The sequence below is a fragment of the Equus asinus genome, chromosome 5, assembly GCF_041296235.1.
Source record: "Equus asinus isolate D_3611 breed Donkey chromosome 5, EquAss-T2T_v2, whole genome shotgun sequence".
NCBI lineage: Eukaryota > Metazoa > Chordata > Mammalia > Perissodactyla > Equidae > Equus > Equus asinus.
Window position 1 is genome coordinate 64673511 of NC_091794.1, and position 27418 is coordinate 64700928.

General features: G+C 37.3%; 1 protein-coding gene across 4 annotated transcripts in view; it reads right to left on the reverse strand.

The window, feature by feature from the left end:
• Positions 1-27418, reverse strand: part of IFT80 (intraflagellar transport 80) — a 141572-nt gene that overhangs the window by 88145 nt on the left and 26009 nt on the right. For 3 of the 4 annotated variants that reach the window (XM_070509760.1, XM_070509759.1, XM_070509758.1), the window contains exons 4-8: positions 24059-24169; positions 22275-22343; positions 11979-12088; positions 8678-8767; positions 7797-7934 (exon numbers count right to left, since the gene is read on the reverse strand). In XM_070509760.1, coding sequence (XP_070365861.1) covers positions 7797-7934; positions 8678-8767; positions 11979-12088; positions 22275-22302 — 366 coding nt within the window. In that variant the 5' untranslated portion in view covers positions 22303-22343; positions 24059-24169. The remainder of the gene's footprint in view (positions 1-7796; positions 7935-8677; positions 8768-11978; positions 12089-22274; positions 22344-24058; positions 24170-27418) is intronic. The other variant, XM_014862760.3, reaches the window with a different exon arrangement.

Genomic DNA, 27418 nt, shown 5'->3' on the forward strand with positions numbered 1-27418 from the left:
TACTATCCAATTTCTGTCAAGGAAGCCTAGATAAGAATTTTAAATAAAATGTTGATTAGGAAACATTGCACTCAACTAAAAATTTGTGAAGAGCTCTCAAAATAGACATCTGATAAATTTGTAGCAAATGCTAGGATATAGATCCTTCTGAGGACCAGATTCTTATAATATCTAACGTAGAAATTCTTCCAAAAAGTCTGGCCCTGGATAAATGATTACTACCATTAATTATAAACTTTAAGTTAGATATGAGAGAAACAAAAAGAAACAAGGAGCTACACTGAAGAGTGACATTTCCATGCTGAAGAGAACATGTACTTCTTAAAAGAAGCCTTAGCAGGCTTTTTCAAGAGAAAAACAATTGTGTGAGAAAAGCATCCAGCACAGCTGACTTAAATTTTCCACTCTAAATTGAAACCACTTACTTGGTTAGTAAAAAAGGTGCAGAATTAAGCATTGCCCTTCTTACCTTCCATCACGTTAACCTGCCTTGAGCCTCCCAAAAGTTAGTGCTCATTACTGGGAGCTGCCTGTACCTCCTTGTAAAATTTATTACAAGCGTAATTAAATAACCGAGTGTGTAACTAATCATTTAATATCTGTCTTAGCAACAAGAAAGTAAACTCCACAAGGGCAATGTCTGCAGGGCATTTTTTTAAAAGATGTGCAGAAAGTACTTATACAAGTAATTTGTTTTTGACTCAAAATGCTTATAACATTTATATCTTACTGAATAGAATTATTCCCCAATAAAGATGTACATGTTCGATATCACCTTAAAAATAATTTTCCATGTTTTAACTTATATATAAATCTAAAAGAATTAAATAGCTTCAAAAAACAATATTTTAAAAAAAGGAAAGAAGGCTGAATTACATAATTAGAGAATCCAATGGATTCTGCAAGCAAAATAAAATTAAAGATTTGCAATATTGTGATTTATAAGAAATATATATTTGGTCATTCAGATGGCCAAAATATATTTTTCATATATATTTGGTCTTTGTCCACAGTTCTAGGCTCACAGCTCCTAAAACCCTTGGAGTTTCCTAAGCATTGAGAGTGATAAAAGTGTCCTTTGTTACGTGAATGAGGTGACTTTTGGAAAGCACCTGAGGATGGGGCTGGGTGCCAGTGGAGCCAACCTGTGGTTGGAGGGTTGAACTTTCAGCCCCGCCCCCTGATTTCCAGGACGGGGATGGGCGCTTGAGGTTGAATCACTTGCCAACGGTGAGCGATTGAATCAATCATGACTACGTAATGAAGCCTCCATAAAAACCCAAGAGGGCAGCCTGTCAGCCTTTTTCGGAGAGCTTTGACACTGGGGAGTCAGAACACTTCCACGTGCCACCATTCCCCAAGCTCCATGACGACAGAAGCTCCTTTGTTTGGGATCTTGCCCTATGTATCTCTTCATCTGGATATTGATTTGTATCCTTTAATATCCTTTGTAGTAAACCAGTAATCTAGTGAGTAAAGGGGTTTTCTTGAGTTCTGTGAGCCATTCTAGAAAATTAATTGACCGTGAGGAGTCAGTCATGGGAACCTCTGATTTGACAGCCAGTGGGTCAGCAGTACAGCTAACAACCTAGACTCGCGACTGGCATCCTGAGTTGGAGGGGTCAGTGAACCTCCAGTTTGTAGCTAGTCGGTCAGATGCATAGGTAACAACCTGCACTTGCAACTTGTGTCTAAAGTGGAGGGCAGTCTTGTTCGGCTGAGCCCTTTACCTGTAGCATCTGATTCTATCTCCAGGTAGACAGGGTCAGAAGTGAGCTGAATTATAGGACATCCTGCTAGCATCCAAGAACTGCGTGTTGGTGTGGGGAAGGCTACACACACACACACACACACACACACACACACACACACACAGGAATTGGGTCCAGGAGCCCGGGGAAGGCTACACACACACACACACACACACACACAGGAATTGGGTCCAGGAGCCCGGGGAAGGCTACACACACACACACACACACACACACACACACACAGGAATTGGGTCCAGGAGCCCGGGGAAGGCTACACACACACACACACACACACACACACACACAGGAATTGGGTCCAGGAGCCCGGGGAAGGCTACACCACACACACACACACACACACACACACAGAAATTGGGTCCAGGAGCCCGGGGAAGGCTACACACACACACACACACACACAGGAATTGGGTCCAGGAGCCCGGGGAAGGCTACACACACACACACACACACACACACAGGAATTGGGTCCAGGAGCCCGGGGAAGGCTACACACACACACACACACACACACACACACACAGGAATTGGGTCCAGGAGCCCGGGGAAGGCTACACACACACACACACACACACACACACACAGGAATTGGGTCCAGGAGCCCGGGGAAGGCTACACACACACACACACACACACACACACACACACACAGGAATTGGGTCCAGGAGCCCGGGGAAGGCTACACACACACACACACACACACACACACACAGGAATTGGGTCCAGGAGCCCGGGGAAGGCTACACCACACACACACACACACACACACACACAGAAATTGGGTCCAGGAGCCCGGGGAAGGCTACACACACACACACACACACACACGCAGGAATTGGGTCCAGGAGCCCGGGGAAGGCTACACACACACACACACACACACACAGGAATTGGGTCCAGGAGCCCGGGGAAGGCTACACACACACACACACACACACACACACACAGGAATTGGGTCCAGGAGCCCGGGGAAGGCTACACACACACACACACACACACACACACACACACACACAGAAATTGGGTCCAGGAGCCCTTTGTAAGAATAAATCTAGTTTTTTCTCTTCAAAAATTATACAAAGCATGTTCTTTGATTTGAAAATTTTAGAAAATGTAGCTATGCAAAAAAGAAAAAAAAATCACCTAACACTTCAAACCCCAGAGACAACCATTGTTAAAATGTGTTATATTGTCAGACTATTTTTCCATTCATATATATAGACACACACATTTTTATACAAATAGGACCATCCTATGCATAAAATTTGTAAATATTTTTTTCTTCTGACTACATATCTTAAAAATCTTTTTATGGCATTATGAAAGTAGATTATCATTTTTAATCACTACATGATAATTCATTATAAGAGTCATATTCCCTAATTAAGTTAAATAATGTCCTGTTATTGGAGATTTAGATTGCTTTTCATTTGTTAAATTATAAATAACACTTCACTGAGAATTCTTTTTCCTATTATTTCTGTAGGATAAATTCCTAGAACTGGAATTGCTGGGTGAAGCTATATGTAAATTTATTTCTTGGGTTTTTGATACATAATGTCAAATTATCCTCCAGAAAGGTTTGAACAAATCTCTCTCTACATATATATATATATATCTAGGAATAAAAAGAACCTAGTGGATTCAAATAACTCACAAAATCTAAATGATAATCACATAAAGGGAAATATGATACAGTTAATAAAAATCATGCAAAAAGAAACAATCAGATGAAAGAGTTTCTGATTTTTTCTGTGAAAATATACAAGGCAGAAATGAAACAAAAAAATCGATTGATAATTCAATGACTGTAAATACTCCAATAGTATTTATAACTAGTTATTCTGAAACAATCAATTTAGGAAATTAAGAGACAATATCATCGCACACATTATTCAGATACTATAAACATTCTTCCTGTAGCAAAACGATAGGACATAGATCATTCCTGAGGACTAGATTCTTATAACAATACTGAAATTCTGCCACAAAATATGGCCCTGGATAAATGATTACTACTATTAATTATACAACTTTTAGTTACAGATTATGAGAGACAAAAAGAATTATATCCTCAAAATATTTTTTTTAATTTTTTTTAAAGATTGGCACCTGAGCTAACTGTTGCCAATCTTTTTTTTTTTCCTCCTTTTCTGCCCAACTCCCCCCAGTACATAGTTGTATATTTCAGTTGGGGGTCCTTCTAGTTGTGGCATGTGGGATGCCACCTCACCGTGGCCTGACGAGTGGTGCCATGTCCGCACCCAGGATCCGAACCAGGGAAACCCTGGGCTGCTGATGCAGAGCACGTGAACTTAACCACTCAGCCACAGGGCCGGTCCCTATATCCTCGAAATAATTTTAAATGAAGTAGATGCTAAGAAAGAATCAGAAGAATAAATTACATGAGATTTTTTTAAAAACTTAATATTTTCAATTAGACTACCCTTTTGGAACCACTTTCATTATCATTTACTATTTCATTTCTAAAATTAAAGTATTTTTTCTACAGTAGGGCAAGCATTACCACTTTCAGAGTTCAGCAGGAATAGCAAACACCTCACACGTTTTATTTAAGTGTCCTTCAAGCGTGGCATGACAAACCACCTCATAAAGATAACAGGGAACTTAAAAATACAACTCCCCATGCGCCATTCTCCTGAGATTTTAATTCATCACATTGCAAATGCAGGCCAAGAAATGCATTTAGCAAGACCCAGGGACACCTACGAATGCTAAAACGTAGGTAACTTGATTTATTTTTGTCATGATTGCACAAGGATCTAATAAATTATATCACACAAAACCAGTGCAAATTACACCACATTATAAGAGGATGTTATCCTCAGGCTGGCACCCAGATAGTAAGGTACTAAATTGAAATCCAGGTAATTATTCTTGACTCTTCCCACTTTTTAGTGCAAGAATTTATCTCCTGAACCTGTCCACTTCTTTCCATTCCCACTGCTATTCCCTATTATTCAGGCCAATATCATTTTCTTGTCCTACTGCAACAGCCTCTCATTAGCCAGCCTGCCTCCAGTCTAGCCCTCTCTCATCCATCCTCCCTGCTGAGTTCAGGGTCACTCCCCTAAAAATGTCAGATCCAATAAGGTCACTACTGAAAACGGATCAGTGGCTCACCACTATCCTAAGAATAAAATCCAAACTACTACAGCCATACTGAACTTTTAATTTTCCTAACAGACTTTAATTCCTTGCCTTTGCATGTTCTGTTCCCTCTCCTGCATCACTGTTCCTTTAATATCAAAGCAATATTTCCAATATTTGAATATTACCATGTTACTACCCACCACCCATGGCTCTCTGCTGACTAACATACTGGTTTTCCATCTTCATTGTTTTAGCTGTTAAAAAGAAATCTTGAGGCCCACCCAGTGGCATAGTGGTTAAGTTTGCACGCTCCACTTCAGCAGCTCAAGGTTCACAGGTTCAGATCCTGGCTACAGACCTACACACTGCTCATCAGGCCATGCTGTGACAGCATCCCACATAAAAAATAGTGTAGGATTGACACGGATGTTAGCTCAGCAACTGTTTTCCTCAAGCAAAAAGAGGAAGATGGGCAACAGACATTAGCTCAGGGCCAATCTTCCTCACCAGAAAAAGAAAAGAAAAGAAAAGAAAAGACATCTTACATTGGAAGCTCAAATAGTAAACCTGATTAATGTAGAGCTTTTCTGGTTGCTGGTGGAGAGGGGGACCAAGAGCTCAACCCCCCTCACCTCAACCCCCTTATTTAATATTCTTAAAATATTAAAACCTGGGGCCGGCCCAGTGACGCAGCAGTTAAGTTTGCATGTTCCTCTTTAGCAGCCCAGGGTTTGCTGGTTCAGATCCTGGGTGCAGACATGGCACCCACTTGTCAAGCCATGCTGTGGCAGGCATCCCACACATAAAGTAGAGGAAGATGGGCACGGATGTTATCTCAGGGCCAGTCTTCCTCAGCAAAAGGAGGAGGATTGACAACAAATGTTAGCTCAGGGCTAATCTTCCTCAAAAAAAAAAGAAAAATTAAAACCTACACTCTCATACAGGGCAAACACAGATCTTGTCTGAGAATATCTTTTCTGTATTATCTCTTGGTATTATCTCATGCAAAATCTTATTAACACTGCACAAAAAGCACCATACTTTGATGCACAGGAGGTTCCTTTTGCCTACAACTCTCTTCCCCCAACTTGTCTCCTTGGAGAACTACTAATTCTACAGCCTCAGCTCTCCAATCAGTGTCCCACAGGCAGAGTGCAGCGTTGCCACACCTTCACAGTGCTCGCACAAAACACTTCCTGTACAGCACTTGTCACACTGTGCTCTAAGGCTCAGAGTCTGATTCTCCACTAGACTGTCAACAACTTGGGTGAAAATCTGTCCATCTACCGTTTCTAAAATATCCTCTGATGAGTAGTATATACTTAATGACTATTGAATAAAAGAAAATATATTTAAAATTTTAATCTCAAGTCCTTAAAAAATTATTATAATATATTCAGTTGAAGGTAAAAGCAAAATCCTTTTAGAAAGTTTACTTTCCAGAATAGTTAACATTCTAAAAATAGGTTTGGTGTTTAAATCTTTAATTCAGTAACTTTTTAATTCAGTTATTCAGATCAATTCAATTCCCCAAGTTTTTCAAATTTTGAAATATTTTCATCAAAATGGAAAATTAAAATTATTATGCTTAAATTGACTTAGCGAATTATTCAGTATCTACTGTGTTGTATAGATAATAGAGAATCATTAAGCTACGGGATCTTATAAACTATCTAGAGAGTCAAAAATAATATATATAAAACTAAAATGGACAATGTCAGAGCAGAATACATTGTGAAAATGAGAGTACAGATTCTATAGAGTTAGAATCACTGATAGAAAACTAAATGAAAATAGGATGATCTGATCTAACATCCTGACACTATAACTAAAAAAAGAGACCTAGATGAGAGGAAATTGGAACAATAGGTAAAGAAATTTTAGATTGTCTATGGAGGGTATCATGCAAGGAAGTCAAACACTGGATGGCCTTAAAGAATAAGCAGAACTCAGTGAGTTTAAGACAGAGGTGAGAGCATTCCATAGAAGGAGAAGATGAGCGAGGACGTTGGTGAAGGGCAGAGATGACTCATGAGCCTCACCGAGCACAGGTACAAACCAGGGAGCTGGGGAGGGGACTGAATGGATTTTATGGCACCAGGTTTCAGAGAGCTTCTAAGTCAAGCAGAGGACTTTATATTTTATGTGACAGAAAACAACTAACCAGAACACTTAACAGATCACTTATAAAGCTCTAAAAATGCTAAGTTAACTGCCTTATTTTTTGAGGAATACAAGTCACAGAACAATGATGTGATTTCCTCCCAGCTGGGAATGGTATGGAACAGCCCACTCATATAACGCTGCTGCTTCTGAAGCACTTCGAGGAAGGCACTCGTTCTTCAAGCACAGGGCGTAAATGCACTGAGCTGGGCTGTCTGCAGAAGGTGTAAACAGAATCTGTATGAAGGAGCGCTTATTCTCTTGGGAGGAAAAAGTCTCACACATATTCAAACATGAATTCTTGACAAAAACCAAAGGACTCTGGTTTTTAAATGACTATTTTTAAAATTTACTACCAATTCCTTACCAAAAATATGCAACCAAAATTTTTGTATGAAACATATTGACAATTTAAAAAAGTTTAAAACTGAACTCTCCATATTGATTGGGCATAAATTTTAATACTTTAACTACTTCACCATCTTTCACAATCATGCTTAAAATAAGTATTTCCAGGAAGACAAATAGTAGAGAACAAACCTCTTCTTCAAATTGAACTTAAAGAGTTTGTATGGCCCCATAAATCTGGAATTGACTGAACCAGTATACCAGTACACCAGAAGACAAATCAGAAAGACGCAATCAAGTGTATTCACTGAAAATGCTTTTAAAGATTGAGATACAGGTGTGTTGTGCATGCCCCCATTTAGGACAGCACATCTGTGACTGCTCACCAGTGTAACTTACCCCAGTTTTATCACACAAGCGTAAAGTATGAAATGATCCAACAGCAAATAATTCTCCATCTGGGGCCCAGGCAACTGAGGTAATGGGGTGCTCATGAGGCTGTGAGATGTACAGAGGGCGACCGTCACTGTCCCACACCTGCAAAAACAGATTTTAAAACACCTTTATAACAGTCACCACATTATTACAAACAAGCCTGTCTTCTAATAAGTTATCAAGTAAAGGTCTGGAAATCATCACTTTATAACATTAGCAATTAAATGTCTTTATTATCACACAAGCAGGAAAAAAGCTATATTGCTTGAAATCTAAATATCTCAAAAAATATTTTATAACATTGTGATAATTTCCAGATTTTACTAAATCTTTGACTAATCATAAAACCTACCCATTTTAAGCCCTTTTAAATTTAATAATAAAGTTTTGAGATGTCTAGCTTTTTGCCTAAATTCTTTTGCCCAATAAGTGCTCTATCAACTTTCCCTAAAAGTATTTATTTCAATTAAATTTCCTCCAACTATAGTTACATTAAATCTTCTTCTTCCTCACAAATTATTTTAGTCTGAAGCTGATCAACGTTTAATAAACCAGTAAGGTTGATTTTTAAAAATTTAAATTGAGTTGATTTAAATAGTCACTAAAACTAGGAGTTGTATTTATGTTGCTACTCACTAAATCAAGTTCTATAGGTCTACAAGATAGGCCAATGAGAACATCAACACTTTAAAATACCACTTAAAATTATCAAATAACAATTTGCTAAATTATTAGAGTTAAAAGTCATGGCTAAAGTGAAGGAGTAAAAGAATATTCTTACATGCTAGTACTTTACACCTAAATTTGATTCTTTCAACCAAGTGACAAATTCAAACATTACATACCTTATATTTACAGTCTTCACCAGCAGATAAAATTAGATCATTAACTGAGTTCCAATCTACTTTTAAAATAATGCCATCATGAGCTTTCCACTATGAGAAAAAAATAAGACATTAATTATAACATAAAGAGCACTGAAAAACATTTTTTATAAGAGCAGACATTTTGCCTCTTTCTAATGATTCTCTTGTCCCCTCCTTGGAGATTCCTATCCTCTCACAGCCATTATGCATAACTTCATTTGCTTGTTTCATTTCTACTTTAAACTAATGAAAGCACTAAATACTATGACATCGACTACATAGCTTACATCCTTATAAATTTCCTTGGTCGCCTGGACTCCAGATGGAAACTGACTTGCTGTTGGACTATGTCAAGCCTGACATTTGTGGGATAACACTGGAATGAATGTGTTACGTATTCCAAAACTTAGTTGAATCCCAATCTTGCTCTCCTTTGTACACCCGTGGTCCCATTACTGATACTGCGTTCATTCTTGTTTCCTAATTCTTTTCTTTTTTTAAAACTTCTACTAAACGAACATCTTCTTTAGTACTCCATTCTCTTTACCTTCATGTCTCTGGAGTAGTCACCGAACTACTCTGAAAACCTTCTGTTGCATTTACCATATAACAAAAGGATGTCTTCCACAGCTATGCATATATTCTACACATATATAGAATGCATACATATATGTGTACATATGAGTCACCCAGAAATTGGCAACCTAGAAAGTAAGCATGGATGTCTCCTTCCTCTTAAATATAATTCATGTGCCCATTTAACTATTACCACACATGTAATTAAAAGCTATCTTTCACCATGTTTAGGCAGAATAATATAAATGAAAAAGAATTAATTTTTCTTGAAGACTATAAAATACACTTTAATGTCTGGGCCAATTAACTTCATATCAAAGACTGACAGATTTTAAGGGCTCTCTCTATAGACCCTTCCCAACCTACTGTTCTAAATGTATGTAGAATAAAATAGTAAATTAGAGTCAAATAAGCTCTAAGAATAAGCAATAATTCATAGCTTGCTTTATTCAAGTTATATAAAAATATACACTCTCAAAAACAAATGTTTTGATAATATACGTAAAAAGCAATAATTCTCACGGTTTAACGTCAAATTAATCCAATGTCCTGAAATAAACTGCAAGGACAAACATAACAATATATAGATATAAATACAGATATATATGGATACATGTACACAGAGATTCTCAAGACTTTCATTTTAAAGCTACAAAAATAGATTTTTAGATATTCAAAAGTTAGGAACAAAACATGATTTAAATTTTCCTTACAGTATAATTTAGGATATCAATTTATATATTACACATATTTACATATTACATATAATGCGTAGACAGTTTTCAGTTATTTCCCAATGTATCAAGCATTTTGTGAAATCCTTTGAACAAGCAACTCCTTGAAGGCAGGAACTATGTTCTGCCTTCATGTTCACTTTGAACATCTCACACCTAGCACAGAGCCTGGGCTATAGTAAGTATGCACTCCATCCTCACTGAATGGATAAACAAACACAGGCCCCCTCGCTATAAAGCCAAGTTCTGGATCCCTGGAAGAGCCCCTAGAGCTCTAAGGGAAATGAAGTGCACACTTCCGGACTGTATTCTACAAGCAGGAATTAATTAAGCCTTCCTTTTTGTACGTGTTTATACCCAAGGAGAATTGCTGCAGCTTTAGTTTTCCAAAAGGAATAGAAAATTTGTACTAAGTTACCAATTATAAACTCCTCCTCACTCTTGCTGAATTTTGGCAATGGATATTTTTCCTTCCCTCCACTACCTCCTGGCCCAAGGGTTCTACTGAACCACTAAACTATAATTTAATTTCTCAGTGGGGGTATAAGCATCTCCCTGAGTTTCATTTATGTAAGCCTAATTACAGGTATCTAAACAAATCACATAACTATAAACTAAAAGATTCACCTTGCCTGTTTTTGCTGTATAATTTCAAAGCAGATTTTCAGAGTATAAGTGGGATGGAAGGACCTGACTAAAGGCAGTCAGAACTAGTCCTCTTTCCCAGCTTCTTCCCTTTGTCCTAATTCTTTACCTTAGCTGCCTAAGAGCAAGGACTCGTATCTTCCATTTCTTGTTTGTCCCACAGATCTTAGCAGAGTGTTCTGCACGCAGTAAAAATGTAAATTCCTATTGACTATATGAAATATATATAGCATAATCTACATAAAAGTTATTAATATGGAACCTGAAAGTCATTTTTATCTCTTTATTCCTCCAAACCTCTATCTACTCAACTGTTAAACCTGATGCTTCTTCTTAAAACACTTTTATAACTGCTGTAGCTGGTCAATCTCCAGCCCAAATCCTTTACGCAGAACCTAGTCACTCTGTATCACTTTTCTGGCCTCGTTGGCTCTTATTAGGGGCTAAGTAAAGGTACAGATGACATAATAACATCATAACAACAACTACTCTATATTGAGTGCTTATTGTATGCACTGTCCTATGCACTTTGCAATTTAGGGCGTTTTATAACTGGCCTAACGTCGCACATGGGTAAATAAGTGAACACTCGAACCACGCCCGGTGCCTAACTCCAAAGCCTGTGTTCCTATTGCCCACACTATACGTGTCATTACCAAAACGTGAGGAAAGTGGCTCTGCCTTTTAACACTGGAATCAAACACCAAAATCCTGGACATAGGCTTAAAGGTTTTCCATTAATTTACCCTACCCTGACTTGTCTTAACTGCCACCATTGTTCTGCTTCTATACAAATTGGTAAAATTATATACACCTAATTTGTTCAAAACATTACATTGACTCTCCCTCCATTTTCAAAATATTAAAAAAATGCTGGGGTCTTACAGAAAGCTCAAGTGTATTTAACAGATGAGGAGGAGCAGGGAGAGAAAGAGGCTAGCAATGATGTAAACACAGTCTAAACAAGCTCTTAGTTTTATGATTTAGTCCTCTGTCTCAAATCTATACATGCGAGGCTGACTCTGCTAAATGTAAAGATGCCTATCGTGCAAAACCATGTGACAGTTTAGTTACTCCAAACACATTCATGATATACTGGCGTATATAGCGCACTAGTGGAACAGGAGTTGGAATGAGGAGGAAGTGAACCTGGTTGGAAACAACCAAATATTCCCTCTTCTAATAAAAAAGGCTAATAAAACCATACACGTAAAAGCCTCAGATTGTAAAAAGACCACCCAGAAGAAAGGGACTCCTAAGAAAGTGACCTCTCACTTAGCAGTCCCACAGAGCCCAATAACAATTTACAAATGACTGAGAAGTACCTGTAAAACTTTAGCATTTGGTTGAAGAGGTTTAATGATCAGCTGCTTGCCTGCTGTGTAAAGAACCTTTTCCGAATCAGGGCCCCATGCTACTGAATACACTGGTGTTCCTGTAAAAAAGAAAGGAAAAAAAGACTGATAAGCTTTAATTATTATGCCTTATAGAAAGAGAGATTGTTAGGATCAAAAAATCAATTTGGGGTGTCATTTTGTTTTCTCCTTATTCAATGGCCCTTTGAAACAAGTGCAGCCTGATATTGAAACACAAACTAGGTTAATATTGACCATTGAAGATCCACCGAGAACAAGTGACAAACAATAACTTTTTTTTTTGAGGAAGATTAGCCCTGAGCTAACATCTGCTGCCAATCCTCCTGTTTTTGCTGAGGAAGACTGGCCCTGAGCTAACATCCATGCCCATCTTCCTCTACTTTATACGTGGGACGCCTACCACAGTATGGCTTGCCAAGCAGTGCCATGTCTGTACCCGGGATCTGAACCGGCGAATCCCGGGCTGCCGAAGCGGGATGTGCGAACTCAACTGCTGCGCCACCGGGCTGGTCCCTACAAACTATATTTTAAAGCATCTTGATCTTGCTGAGAAAATATGGAGTGTTTAGGAATTCAAGATAGTGTGCTATGGAAATACATAAAATAAATGTACGTCATCATTTTAAGATAAAGAGGTATGAGAAAAGTCACGATATATCGTTTCCCAGCAACATGCAGCAGTGTTTAAAGTGACTCAATGCATAAACTGACTTACATTTTCCATACAAAAAGACACAAGGTATACTCACCTTACAGATTAATTCCCATTCCTGACGCTGCTGAAGGCAACAGAACCTCCCCTTATCTGCTGCTTAAGCACTAGTCTAACGGACAGAAATCACCCTACCCCAAAACGACTTATCCTTCCCCATCTATGAATTCATAAACGGCAAATTAAATATCAGATTAGGGAAAGTTTTGCTAACTATCAAGTGTGGCTTTGGCTTGAAAGCTAGGCTAGGAAGGGTTCAAATACCCCCAAACCAGGTTGCCTCCACTTCCAGGGGAAAGGTGCAAGTTTGATTTACCTACCATACTATAAACTACATTACATTTCCTACTGTTTTCAATTTCCTGGAATAGGAAATTAGGGACAGTATTTTTAAACTAAATTACTTTCTAGATTACTTAATATCTTGTGGAAGGCTACACTTTATTTGAGCCTACTTATATCATATCTATTGAAAGCATTAAATTATCTGTACTCCACTGTCTGACCCAGTTACCTATTCATTAGGAAAGGGAGTCAAGGTTATATAATTAACCTATGAAATACTAACCCACTCACATTATAAAACCAAGCTTTTAAAAATTGTCCAGGACTCCTAAGTCAGACTATTGTAGCAGTGGACTTTCTGCGAATAAATGAGTGACTCTTTCAGGAATCTACCTTCTCAGTAAAATGAAGTCTGCATCTAAAGCTTTATAGGCAATCAACAAGATTCAATTGTTTATTTAAATAGAAAACACACCTGATACTAATCAACAAGGAATAATCAGTAACCAACAGGGAGTAAATTTCAGTAAGATAAATGCTTGTGTTCAAGTGGCACTCTACTCCTTTCGTGCCATTTTCTTCCTAACTAGAACATAATTTAATTGTGAACAAGTCTAGTTTAGACCTAGTCCAAAAATTCCTGAAGCATACCTCCCACAGTTTAGGTTCGACATTATATTGGGTCTAAATATCCTGTTTAAATATCAATGACATCTAGGATTGTTGTGTATCAGAGGAACCTTCAAATGGCCAATGAGATGGCCAACCTCACATGGCACTTCTTCTGTACTTGGTAAATACATTCTCTTGGAATATTCTCTGGGAGTAGCCAGGAGCTGACCTGGGCTTCAAAAGTAAATCTCCAAATGAACAGAGCCCAACTCTAATAAACTCCCCAGAAAATGTAAACCAAAATTTCAGATATTTCAAATGTGGTTCTTGGTGAGGACTAGAAGGAATTAGCAGAGGAAAGGTTATTTGATAGGATGGTACAATTATAGGTACCTTCTTTATTTCCATTATTATAGTTCTAATTATTGTGCAAAAAAGTAAATTATATATTTTAATTATAGACTATCAAATCTTCATGAGCACATTCAGTATAATTACACTTTCCTGGAGGGTATACTAAACTATACAAACATCTACCCGCAAGGAAATAATTCAATAAATCCAACTCCCATTGGGTTGCACAGGATGTGGCTCCAGCCCTTTAGTTGTGGTAAAAGACACAGCCGGGGTATAGGATGAGGAGCGGGGACGTTTTTGTCTTTTGTCCTCTTAACATTGAATTTGTGGCCCCATTAAGTCAGCTGTGTCACCATTTCCTTGTTTATAAAACTTATAAATCTTCAGAATACTTATCTTCTCTGTTGGGACATGGAGGTTATTCATTTCCTGTTTATAAAACAATTTTTTAAACAGTAATAATGTTAAAGAACAGATATAATAACTTATAGTATGAAACAACATAAGCTTATAGAGGAAAAATTAAGTAATTCCTTTGTCATAATATGGTTTTTAACTACATTCCTTCAATCAAAAAACAAATGTGGTTATTTATGATAAATAAGCAACACTAAGTAAAAAAGATCAATAGCTAAGTCTGATTAGTTTAATCTTCCTAACCACCAATATTCAAAATGAGTATAACCTCAAGAACTAAGAAAAGTCTTCATGATATTCATCCCTTACATTAATGATGAAATGTTAAGCGTGAAACTACTCTATATATGAATGCTTTCTTTTCCAAAAGGAGACATACTACATCAATGTACAACTTCCAGTTTGGGTGGTTCTGATGAAGGCAATTATTGAAAGTGGACGAATTAGCTTCATAAGAAAATAATGATTTCTATTATGATGAAATCCATCCCAATGGTATTCAAAATAAATCCAGAATATTTGAAATGTTTTTAAAAACATAGTTATTAAAGTTCTGAATTATTCCCAGTGCTCCGCCTCACTTTGCAAAGTCAGCATGGCAGTAATAAATATAGCCTTCAGGTTGGATAACTTTACAACAAAAAGTTTAGCAAATTATGTAATAAGGTGATATTAATTTCATCATTAAAAAGTGGACAAGAAACGAGGTTTTATTTTAATGAAATAATTTCTTGCCTTTTATATTGGGAATTTTTATTTATGCTCCATTTCAGTTAAGACACTCAAAAAGACCTTGTTTTTCTGACTTTGTACACTACGATCATGTGACCTTTTTGACATTTTTTAAGAAACCACATGCACCTGGGGTTGTGTTAAATGTCAGACCCTTATCTCTGTGTAAAACAAATTATCTAAATTCTTTCAACCTGTTGAAGGCATTTTAAACCACAGAAGAGGAGACAAAAATGTATTTCGATTGTTTTAAGGAAGTACATGGTCAAATATACCATGTTTTTCACATTCATACTAAAAAGTATCCCCTAAAAATGTTGTTTTTGCATGTTTTTAAGAATGCTTTTGAAATAAACTCTTCACTATTATGATGAAGCACTGGCTGTCTTTGCCGTGAACACAATATAGGTGAGTGAATATATGTGAACGTAAGTACTCAGAACAGAGTCTGACACTATACAAGCACTGCTAGCTACTACCACTAGGAATTACTTTGTAATGCAATAAGCAGCCATTTGTTCACTGTGTTGTTCATCATAGTAGGTGCTCAATTTTTTGGTTGCCAAATCATTAAGAATTCAAAAACCAAGAATTATTTCCCTTTCACTCTATTTGTAGGGACATGTAATAACAATAAGTAATCAAATGGGATTTATTCCACAAAAAAGCAACTTTTTGGTTAGTATGTCACTGGGTCAGCACAGAGAAAAAGTTTAAATGAACGCATTTGTTTCTTTAGTTTCTATCTTCAGCCACCTCTCCCTTGGGGATCTCAACCGCCCCCACGGCTTCACTTTTCACATTTCAACTTTCTGTAACTGACTCTCACATGAATATTTCAGCCTTCACTTCTGAGCTCTAACAAAACATTTCCACTTGTCCCAAAGACACGCCAGAACTTCAAACTCTATATAGTCAAAACTGTCACCCCTTTCCACATATCCCATCATTTACCCTTCCCTCTGAACTCTTTACCTCTTACAGGGTATTCACTCGTCTCAGTCACTGAGAACTCTTCACTTTTTTCAATTGCCATCATCACTGCCTCTGCTCAAGCCTCAGTCCATGCTGGCATAGAACATCTCAGTCACCTCCTGACTGGCCACTGCCATTTAGCTTCTATCTCCTCGAATTTATCCTACATATTACTGCTAAGGTAATCTTCCTAAAAGACAGCCCATATCTTTCACTATCCCCGCTCAATTTCTTAAAAGGTTTTGTATACTTATAGGATAAACCCCAAGCCTCTTCATTTAGCATCCAAGACGACCAGTATCTTGATCCCTCTGGCAGTACTATCCCTCACACAGCCCACATCCCGGCCCAAGGAGTCTGCTGCCACTTGCCTGACTTCCACGCCTTATGCTGTTCTGCCTCTATGCTTCTGATCATCTAACTTCCTCCATAGCTCCACTCCATTGCCAACAAGCCTATTTCCTTACCTAATTTCTTCATTTCTCAAAGCACAGTCAAAAGAAGTTGGAATATTTGCCGGGAAGCCTTTTTAACACTTCCTCTCCCCCAAAGCACTAATTTCTGCCTTCCTATCCTCCCATAGCACCTTATAGCAAACAGCACACTCTGCCTTCTATTTCCGGTTTACTTCCTTTACTAAATTCATTATAGACAGGTTCTATGTTTTGTCATTCCATTCTTCCATTTGAATACAGTGTGGACGAAATGTCCTTAACGTTTGCAGTGGGGCCGGCCTGGTGGCACAGCAGTTAAGTTCACACATTTCGCTTCAGCAGCCCGGGGTTCGCCAGTTTGGATCCCGGGTGTGGACATGGCACCACTCGGCACGCCCTCCTGTGGTAGGCATCCCACATATAACATAGAGGAAGACGGGCATGGATGTTAGCTCAGGGCCAGTCTTCCTCGGCAAAAAGAGGAGGATTGGCGGCAGATGTTAGCTCAGGGCTAATCTTCCTCAAAAGAAAAAGGTTTACAGTATACTCTACTCCAATTTTAACCTGTAATTAAAATATACAATGTAACACAAGATAAGGCTTAATTATAATAATTCCCAGCCTACATATTATTTTTCTTTAATAAGGAAAAATAACTTCTCATAGGCACCAGTAAAAGTCATTTTTAAACTAAGTCAAATTTTCCCCAAAAAACTTGGAATTAATGCTTCTTCTATTAGAGGAGAAGGTAATGACTGCAACTTTTTCTATCAGTATATTTAGTTCCAATCATCAAGAAATGAACTCAGGAATTAATTTTTACTCATCAAGGAATAAGTATAATTAACATATTCATGTCGTAAAAATCACAAGGATGCTTTCAGGACAGGTTACTGAATTCCAGGTTTTACAATAATTCAGGCTTATGTTATTTCATTTTTGTTCCAAAATTTAGTTTTTCTCCTCAAAAGAGGCAGTAGTCTCCCACCCTCACCTATCTTAGCCTTCTTACTTGATCCTTGAGCATGCAGCTCTCAATAATTCAGGTTTATAATCACCCTCAAAACTTGTAGTCTCTAACAAATAACTCATAAATAACCAGGGGTTTTTCCTTCAGCGTTAATGTCATTATAACTCAACTTCTTTAATGATTTTTCCCAAAGATAAAACAGGAAAAATCTAGGCCTTACAGCAAAGTGCAAGTGGCACCAATGATCAAAAATTCAAACATTAGATGCATAGTTCCACAGTAAATCAGATTACTCAGTTGAAATACCAATAAGTAAAATAAGAAAATATATCTAATTTAATCTTGTTCATTAATCTCATAATTAACATAAACCTTGAGTGAGAAGAATAAATAAGCTTCAAAGAGGAGAAAGATGATCAGCCCTTTCATAGCCATTTTGATAAGGAAATTTGGAATGTTGATAGAAAATATCATTACGTGATATAATGAATGTATAATAAAATTACCTATATTATATGATATAATCTGTATTTTTAGCTTTCAAGAGAATCCTATTCCCACCTACTTGGGAGGAAGGGAAAAAAAGGAGCACCACACATCCCTCTCCAAAAAAAACACCATACACAAAAACTAACTCAAAATGGGTCATAGGTTTAAATGTAAGCACTAAAACCATAAAACTCTTAGAAGAAAATATAGGTGTAAATATTCATGACTTTGGATTAGGCCATGGTTTCTTAGATTTGACACCAAAAGCAGAAGCAATCAAAGAAAAAAAACAGGTAAATTGAACTTCATCAAAATTTTTGTTTCAAAAGATACCATCAAGAAAGTGAAAATGAAACTCACTAAATGGGAAAAAAAAGTAAGTGCAAATCACATATCTAATAGGAGTGTATTAATGAGAATATATAAAGAACTTACAACTCAACAATAAAGAGACAACCCAATTAAAAAATGTGTAAAGGATTTGAAAAGACACTTCTCCAAAGAAGATATACAAATGGCCAATAAGCATATAAAAAGATGCACAACATATTAGCCACCAAGGAAATACAAATCAAAACTACAATGAGATACCACTTTACACTCACGAGGATGACAATAACAGGTGTTGAGGATGTGGAGAAATTGGAAGCTTTATATATTTCTAGTGGGAATATGAAATCATACATTCATTTGGAAAACAATTTACGTAAGATTTTTAGTTACTGATATGGAACTATGTCCAAGATAGTTCATGATTCAATTGACAAAAAACAAGGAACACACTGTAGCAGATATAGTATGCAACCATTGTTTATAAAAGAAAAAAAAGAATATATAAAAACACTTGCTACACAAGAAAACGGTAACACCAGTTGCCTTTGGGAATGTTTGTTGGGTGGCTGGAAGACAGGGTAACATGAGAGACAGGAGTAGTATTTAAAAGGTAACTTTACACCCTTTTTTATGCTTTAAATTCTGAACCATGTGAATGTGTTATTAAAAATTGACACTTAAAAATAAAATAAGATTTAAGTGCTCCCTGCAAGATACATACGAACAATCACAATGTTATGACCCAATTATTGAAAGCAGGGGTTGCAAACTCAAATCCCTTCAGAGACCTATATTGTGTTCTACAATGTAACAAACGAATAAAGTAGGTAGAGTGTGAAAAGTAACAGCAGCTTAAAATCCAACTACAGCAGAGCAGTCACTACTGAACTCCACATGACTGTATTTATGCTGGAAAGCAAATCTAATGTTGCCACATCTTCTAAGTTTTCAAAAGACACCAGAAATCCAAATTTGTATGTGAAGTATTCTGATTTTTTTTTTTTAAAGTTGGGCCCGAGGTAACATCTGTTGCCAATCTTTTTTTTTCTTCTTCTTCTTCTTCTCCCCAAAGCCCCCCAGTACATAGTTGTATATTCTAGCTGTAGGTCCTTCTAGTTCTGCTATGTGGGACACCACTTCAGCACGGCCTGACAAACAGTGCCAGGTCAGTGCCCAGGATCTGAACTGGTGAACCCCTGGGCCACCAAAGCAGAGCGTACAACCAACCACTGGGCCATGGGGCCAGCCCAGGACTTACTTACCTTACAACTGGAAGTTTGCATCCTTTGACCGTCTTCACCCATTTTGCCCCTCACCCCCTCCACCTCTGGCAATCACCAATCTGCTCTCTGTATCTATGAGTTCGACCTTGTTAGATTCCACATATGAGTGAGATCATATGGTATTTGTCTTTCTCTGTCTGATTTATTTCACTTAGCATAATGCCCTCAAGGTCCACCCATGTTGTCACAAATGGCAGGATTTCTTTCTTTTTTTATGGCTGAATAGCATTCCCCTGTATATATACACCACATTTTCCTTATCCATTCATCCACTGATGAACACTTAGGTTGTTTCCATGTCTTGGCTGCTGTAAAGGCTGCTGCACTGAATACAGGGGTGCAGATAGTTTTTTGAGGTAGTGATTTCATTTCCTTTGGATAAACACTCAGAAGCGGAATTGCTGGCTCATATGGTATTTCTATTTTTAATTTTTTCAGGAACATACTGGTTTCCATAGTGGCTGCACCCGTTTACATTCTCACCAACAGTGTACAAGGGTTCCCTTTTCTCCACATCCTCTCCAACACTTGTTATCTCTTGTCTTTTTGAAGACAGCCATTCTGACAGGTGTGAGGTGATATCCTTGTGGTTTTGGTTTGGAGGGGGTAAACCTAACCACTTGGCCACGGGGCCAGCCCCTGGTCGTTTTAATGTTGGGCCTGTACCACACTGATGGGCCAGATTCAGCCCACAGGCCATCTATTTATAACCTCTGATTTATAAAAAGTCCTTAATTTATTAACACATTGTGCTTTCAAACTGCCTTTGCAAGTTTGGAAACAATGTATTTTCTCTAAAAGAGTAAAATAAGTAGTAATTTGGTTTCCAAACCCATTCTACAGGTAAACTACAGTAATGAATTCACAGCACTAGTCACCTACCCTCTATGATGAACAATGCTTATTTAAACGACTTATTCTAAGTTTCACCTGCAGATTGTGGAAAGCCCAAAATGCTGGATGCAAAGGTAGTAAAAGGGAAGGAGATGACTGGGAAGAACTTAAGGAAACAGAAGGAGCCTTAGGGGGGCATTGGTGAAGGATCTTAGGCAAGAATTCAGATTACTACAGTGAGTAGTGAGATAAACTTTCAGAATTTTTCTGAATATCTGTGTCTTCTGTAGACAACAAATTTAATAAAAGAGAAAAGAAAGGAAAAAGGAGTATCTCCACAGCAGCAACAGCTGAAAAGAACTGTAGCCACAGCTCCAAGGGGGTGGTGATCTCTTGAAGAATTCTGCCAGGTGTTCATAAGTCAGACATCCCAAAGTGAGAATGGCAAAGAATTAGCTCTAACAAAAATTATAAAGTAAAAAACAAATCCTTCTGCCCACCAGAAGAGTAAAAAAATAAAATTTATTTTCTAAAGGTACATTTTATTACTAAAGTAACAATATATTGACTTTTTTCTAACTGAAATTCACCCATGAATGCTTCTATGAACTCTAAATTTTCTACTCATGGATAAATATTCCACTTGGAGATTATCTGTAGCAAAGATTTAACCCCTACCTAGTACTTCTGGCTACCTTTGCTAATATTTGATTAATGTGTAGCTAGAAAGATTAGAACAATTTTAACACCATCGTAAGAGTAAACAATGATATTAAAAAGGAAATTTGGAGGGGCCGGCCACATGGCCGAGTGGTTAAGTTCTCGTGTGCTCTGCTTTGCAGACTGGCATTCACAGTTTGGATCCTGGGCACAGACCTAGCACCACTCATCAGGCCACGCTGTACCAGCATCCCACATGGCGGAATGACTTGCAACTAGGATGCACAACTATGTACTGGGGCATTGGGGAGAGAAAAAAAAGGAAAAAGGTAAGAATAGCAACAGATGTCAGCTCAGGGCCAACCTTCCTCAAAAAAAAAAAATGAAATCTGGAAATTTTTGGAAGTCAGTTATTGGAAATGCTTCACAATATGACTTTATCACATAATTCTGAAGAATAGTCAACAAGCTTTTTGGGAATGTGTCTCTGAAGATCCGCTGATATGTGTTCAGGTCAACATTAAAACTGCTTTATTGTTCCTAGGTAACACCTAATTAGGAAAATAAATTTGCTATACAGAAAAAAATCATACGTTATCTAAATCTCAACAGGAATGACCACTGGCCTGACTTTACGGGCACTTCTCAATCAACATGGAAGCCTGAGCTGCTGCCCTAAGCAGTCGTAGTTCACCAAGTTTTGCATTGTCAGGGTGTCTGCCGCCCTCCATTAGTACAGAAATGAAATGTACAACATAATTTAGAAAAGGTGCTAATATTATGAAGTTATTAGGACTTTTTAAGTAAGGAGATACTCTTAATGTGTCCTATTACTATTATTTACTTAACTAGACACCCAGTCCTATAGGACATGCTCATGATGCTTCGGAATTATTTTAAAAAGAATCATTAGCCCGTAACTGCATTGATATGGACTCACTAACAAAGAAAAAGCCCTTGTACTTTCCGATATTTCTTGGCTCAAATAATACAGTTACCATGGCCCATCAGGCAAAATGGAAAGGAAGAGGAAAAAAGGTAAATAGAAGTAAAGATTTCAGGTTTTGAACCTGACCAAATCAGTCTTAGGAACTATATTAGACTGTTCTTAAGGGAAAATGTTAAGACATTTTTATTGATTATAATACTTACCTTGCTGAGCTAAAGTTGATCTTAGCATCCCAGTCTTTGACCAGATTTTTATTTGTCCATCTTCTCCAACTGTAAAGAGAAAATAGTAATAGATATTTTTATCTATAAGAAATAAATTTAAACATTAAGTTGCATATAAAAATCAGCATATCTATATTAATGCATATTTAAAATTCATACATGATTTACTCTAATTAAATTACAGGGCTTCATAACTAAAATTTAACTGAAATTACTTTGAGACAATTTTACCAAAGTAGCCTAACTTCCATAACAAAAATTTTTATTTTTTCCTTTAATCTTAGAAGACTTATGAGTATATTATTCAAATAATGCTTTCATTTTCACTGAAATCTCCATCCTAGAATTCTAAGAAAAGTTCTCTCAGTGTAATAAGAAGAGTTGCAGCCAAATTCCAGTGAGTTGAGGACTGGAGTGAAGTAGTAAACTATTCTTGTTTTTTCTTTTTTGCTGAGGAAGATTGGCCCTGAGCTAACATCCGTGCCTGTCTTCCTCTATTTTATATGTGGGACGCCTGCCACAACATGGTTTGATAAGTGGTACATAGGTCTGTGCCCGAGATCTGAACTGGTGAACCACAGGCCACTGAAGCCGAGCATGCAAACTTAACTGCTGGGCCACCGGGCCAGCCCCAGACTACTCTTTTGAACAGCTTGCCTGAAAGGGGAAGAAAGAAAGAGGAAGTTGTAGCTAGAGAGAATTATTTGTTAAAGGAGGGATTTTTATTTCTTTCTCTTCAATTTTCAAGATGGATGACATCTGAACACATTTATACACTGAAAAAGAAACCACTGGAAAAGGAGAAGTTGAAAAAACAAGCAAGAGAGGGACAACTCACTAAGAAAAGTCCTACAGAAGGTCCAGGGGCTAAGTGTGGTATTTTAAAATATACCCACAAATTCTTTGTTATTCCTCCTTTTGAGAGGTGGAGCTGAATTTCTCTCTCCTTCAGTGTGGGTTATAATTAGTAACTTGCTTCTAACAGAATGTGGTAGAAATGATGGAGTATGACTTCCAAGGACAAGTCACGAACTACACTGTGGCTTCCATCTTGCTCTCTTTCGGCTCACTCACTTGGGGAGAAGCCAGCTGTCCTGCTGTTAGAATACACAAGCAGCCCCATGGAGTACCCACGTGGTGAGGAAATAAGGCCTCCGGCCAACAGTCAGAGGGAAACTAAGAGCTCTTGCCCACAGCCACATGAGGGAGCCACCTTGGAAGCAGGTCCTCCAGCCCCAGTCAAGCCTTCACTGGACTGCAGCCCCGTGCAAATTCACAGGTCTGGGAAAGAACCACCCAGCTAAACTGTACCCTGTCTCACAGAAACTGGGAGAGAATGCATCTTTATTATTTTAAGTTACTCACTTCTGTGGTCATTCGCTAGGCAGCAACAGATAGCACAATATGTGAAGATGAGAACACTTGCAGTAGAGCAGAAGATGGGAGAGAGGTGGAAGGACGATAAAGGTCAGCTAAAGGGGAATATTTTGAATTTTAAAATGCTAAAGAATTACAACTTTAATTTACCCATACTTGACTGTTCCAAAAGCCTCCTTTGACAGAACATTCTCCATCAGTCATATAAGAAAACTAATAATTAAGATGACATTCTGAATTACAACATTATATAGCAGTCTAGACCAACACTGTGCCAATTATTCGCTATTAGTGAAAGATACTATTGCTAAATGAAAATATTCTGTTCCTTTGGAAATTTTTCTTTACAACATTAATTTAAAATGTCATTTTTGCAGACAACTCACCTGTAACTAACGCTGTTCCTTCATAGTTCCACCTTCCAGCAAGCACTGCTCCACAGTGAGCTTCCACAGTTTTTTCCACTCTTCCTAACTTAGAAATCAGATGAAATTTACCTAAAAGAAATTACACCTGAGAAATCTATTTATTAACTTAATTTATTCAGCCAGCAAACATCTGTTGAGTACCTACTCCTAGACTAGCTGGCATAACGGTAGGCACTGGAGACATGAGGGCAAATAATGCAATTATTCTTACTCTCAAGGAACATACAAATCTACTGGAAAACAGGCACAAAAACAAAATTATAAAACCTTGAAACAAGTGGTGTAATAGAAGTATGTATATGATGCTATGACAGTTCAGGGGGGACAATAAAACTGTGCTGGGACATAGACAAAGTGGGCCAAGAGAAACGTCAAAAAGGCTTCTGTTTAAGCAGAGTTTTACAGTCCTGCTTTTGTTTTGTTTTGTTTTTTATAGGCTGTGGAAAAGGTATAAAGGAGAGGAACCAAGATAGATAAATGATGTTAAAAGACACACTGAGACAGATTAAAAATTTTTAAGAGTTTATCTGAGTGAATATCAGTTCCAGTTGGGCACTAAGGCAGTTAGGAGCGTCCCCATGACGGGAGCTCAGGGAGAGACTTTCATGGAGAAAAGGCAGAAGCAAAGTAAGGCAATGAATCATTGGCCGTAGCTTAAAGCCTAGCTGGCTGCTTGTGATTGGTTGTCCTTGGGTTTCAACTTAGCAACCTTGAGGCATTTATAGACTTAGATTTTGGTTTGCTTATGCAGGCTGATGGCATTAGAGTCACCTCAGTCTAATGGTCTCCTTGTTTAATTAATTTAATAACTGATAATCCCAAATTTTAAGATACGTGCCCTATATGATCTTACATTGTGTGAGGCACCAGGTAGACAAAAAGAAGCACGCTACTTGGTTGCTGCCCTCAGAAAGTTCACACATACACAGGCAAAAAGGAAAAAGCTTACAACTTTAAAAGCAAACTATGTAAGAGATGTCAAGGGGACAAAGCAACCATACAAAGAGTAAGAGCTCCAAGGAGCCAAGGAAAGATCAGTGTGCTTCTGGATGACCATGAAGCCTAGTAATATACAGCTCATAACAAAATAAGTTCAGTGAAATTAGAAACTTCTCCCCAAATAAATAAATAAATAAATAAATAAATAAATATATTGCAATAAAAGAATCAGGTGGCTGCCTAATTGAATTTTGCCTCAGAGGATTTATTTTGTTTGAATTCATTTTTAACTTAGGGCTTTTCAACATTCCGGCCTAATATTAACAACATAAAAATACATTTAAGTTAGATGCTTAAGATGGCTTTAAAACATTTCTCTGGAGAATTCTTACTGATACAGATGGCTTTAAAACATGTAAGGCCTAGAACCCTGTGGTTATTTCACGGACCACCCACCCATTCCCACCAACAGTCATTCCCTCTTTTCTGCATACAATGCACATTCTTAGCAGCTCTGTTGTAGCATTTTTTATTGGGCTGTGATTTGTTCAGGGTGGGGGACCATGTCTTCCTTATATTTTTTATTTGCAATATTGCTTTTGTTAAATTTGTTAATAATCAGCATTTGTTAAGTTTAACCAACCCACTAACCAAACTCAGTAAATAGGGGAAAAAAAAAAAAGGAGGCTACTTTGATATTCTTTACATTCTCATTCAGTCTGATAACTTTCTTTTCTCATCATTCATTTTCTAGGCCCTCTACAATAAGCTCCCTTTTCCTCCATCTAACCACCCACCAGCATCATCTACTTTTCCCCATACCTTTGTTTTAATTTTATATTTACCACTAGGTCATTTTTCAGTGTAACAAGATAACTGACTTCAATTGCACCATTAGTCTCTTTATGAGACTAACTTAAAATTAATTTGGATATACCTTTTTTAATGCATTCCTTTACAGAGAAAATATAAGGGGGAAAAAATCTCAAATGGAAAGCTAATCCTGTGGCCATTGTTTTCTTCATCCAGGACTGTTTCACTAAATGTTAGCATTCTGCCCAGCACAGAGTATCCACCTGCTAAGCAACTGCTGCATAAAATGAATGAACCATCACCAAAGAGATTAACCAAACAACAAATTACAAATAGAGGGTCCAGGAATTTCCTTTCATCCTAGTCCATATTTTAGAAATTTTACGTATTTAAATGATTGATACTTCTTATCCTAAAATATCTCATACCGACTTTCTGACAAATGCTAAAACTATTCTTGCTTCCTATGACCTCACAGAAGACTGGGACAACTAAGGTCACTTCTTCGCATAGATGTGACACTCAGTAAATCTTTGGACCTTGTATTTTGTCTGATTATTATAAATCGCTTGACAAGCACACCCAAAGTAAAGCATAAATATAAAATTACAAACATCAAATATTTAAAAACTCATAATTATCCATTTAACTATTTTGGTTCTTCTTCTCTACAGCTTTTCTATAGGCTTTTAAAAATGCAAAACCTAAACTAGAGATGAATTAATTTATTTCCAAGTATTTGCTAGGGGTGGAGTTGGAAAGAAAATATAATCAATAAAATTCATTTATTGATTTACTAAACAAACAATGGATGATTTGGATAAAAAACATGAATATTTAAATCCCGATGTATGAAGTTAAATCTCTTGTTATTAAATAAAGGATAAATTACACTAAAAAGAAGAAAATAACATAAAAGAGAAAAAGAACAGAGGAGGTAGATTAAAATTATATGAAACACACTTCTTAAAGTTAGAAATGCCTTTAGAAATGTCCATGGAACAAGAGAAGGCTTGGAATAGGCTTTTAGGAAAAAGAGCAAATGAGCACTTTTGCAGACTGTTTAATAGCAGAAATGCTTTGGCAGATGGTTGTAAAAAGCCACAAAGAGATTGGTAACTGCTAATGTCTGATAAAAAGAAATGAACACACTGGGGCCGGCCAGTAGTGCAGTGGTTAAGTGCGCACGTTCCACTTTGGCGGCCCAGGGCTCACCAGTTCGGACCAGGGTGAGGACAAGGCACCACCTGGCAAGCCATGCTGGGGCAGGCATCCCACACATCAAGTAGAGGAAGATGGGCATGGATGTTAGCTCAGGGCTAATCTTCCTCAAAAAAAAAAAAAAGAAAAGAAATGAACACAAAATCTTTTTAAAGAGGACTTAAAAATGGACATATTAACCAGGAGAATATGAGAACTATTTTACAATAACTAATACAATGTATTAAAAAATCAATTTCCAATATAATTTAAGGATTAATAGCTTTACAAAGTATTTTATACCAGAATTCCTTTACATTATAATTAAAATGCCAAGAATTAAAGATAAGAGAGAATTCTAAAAGC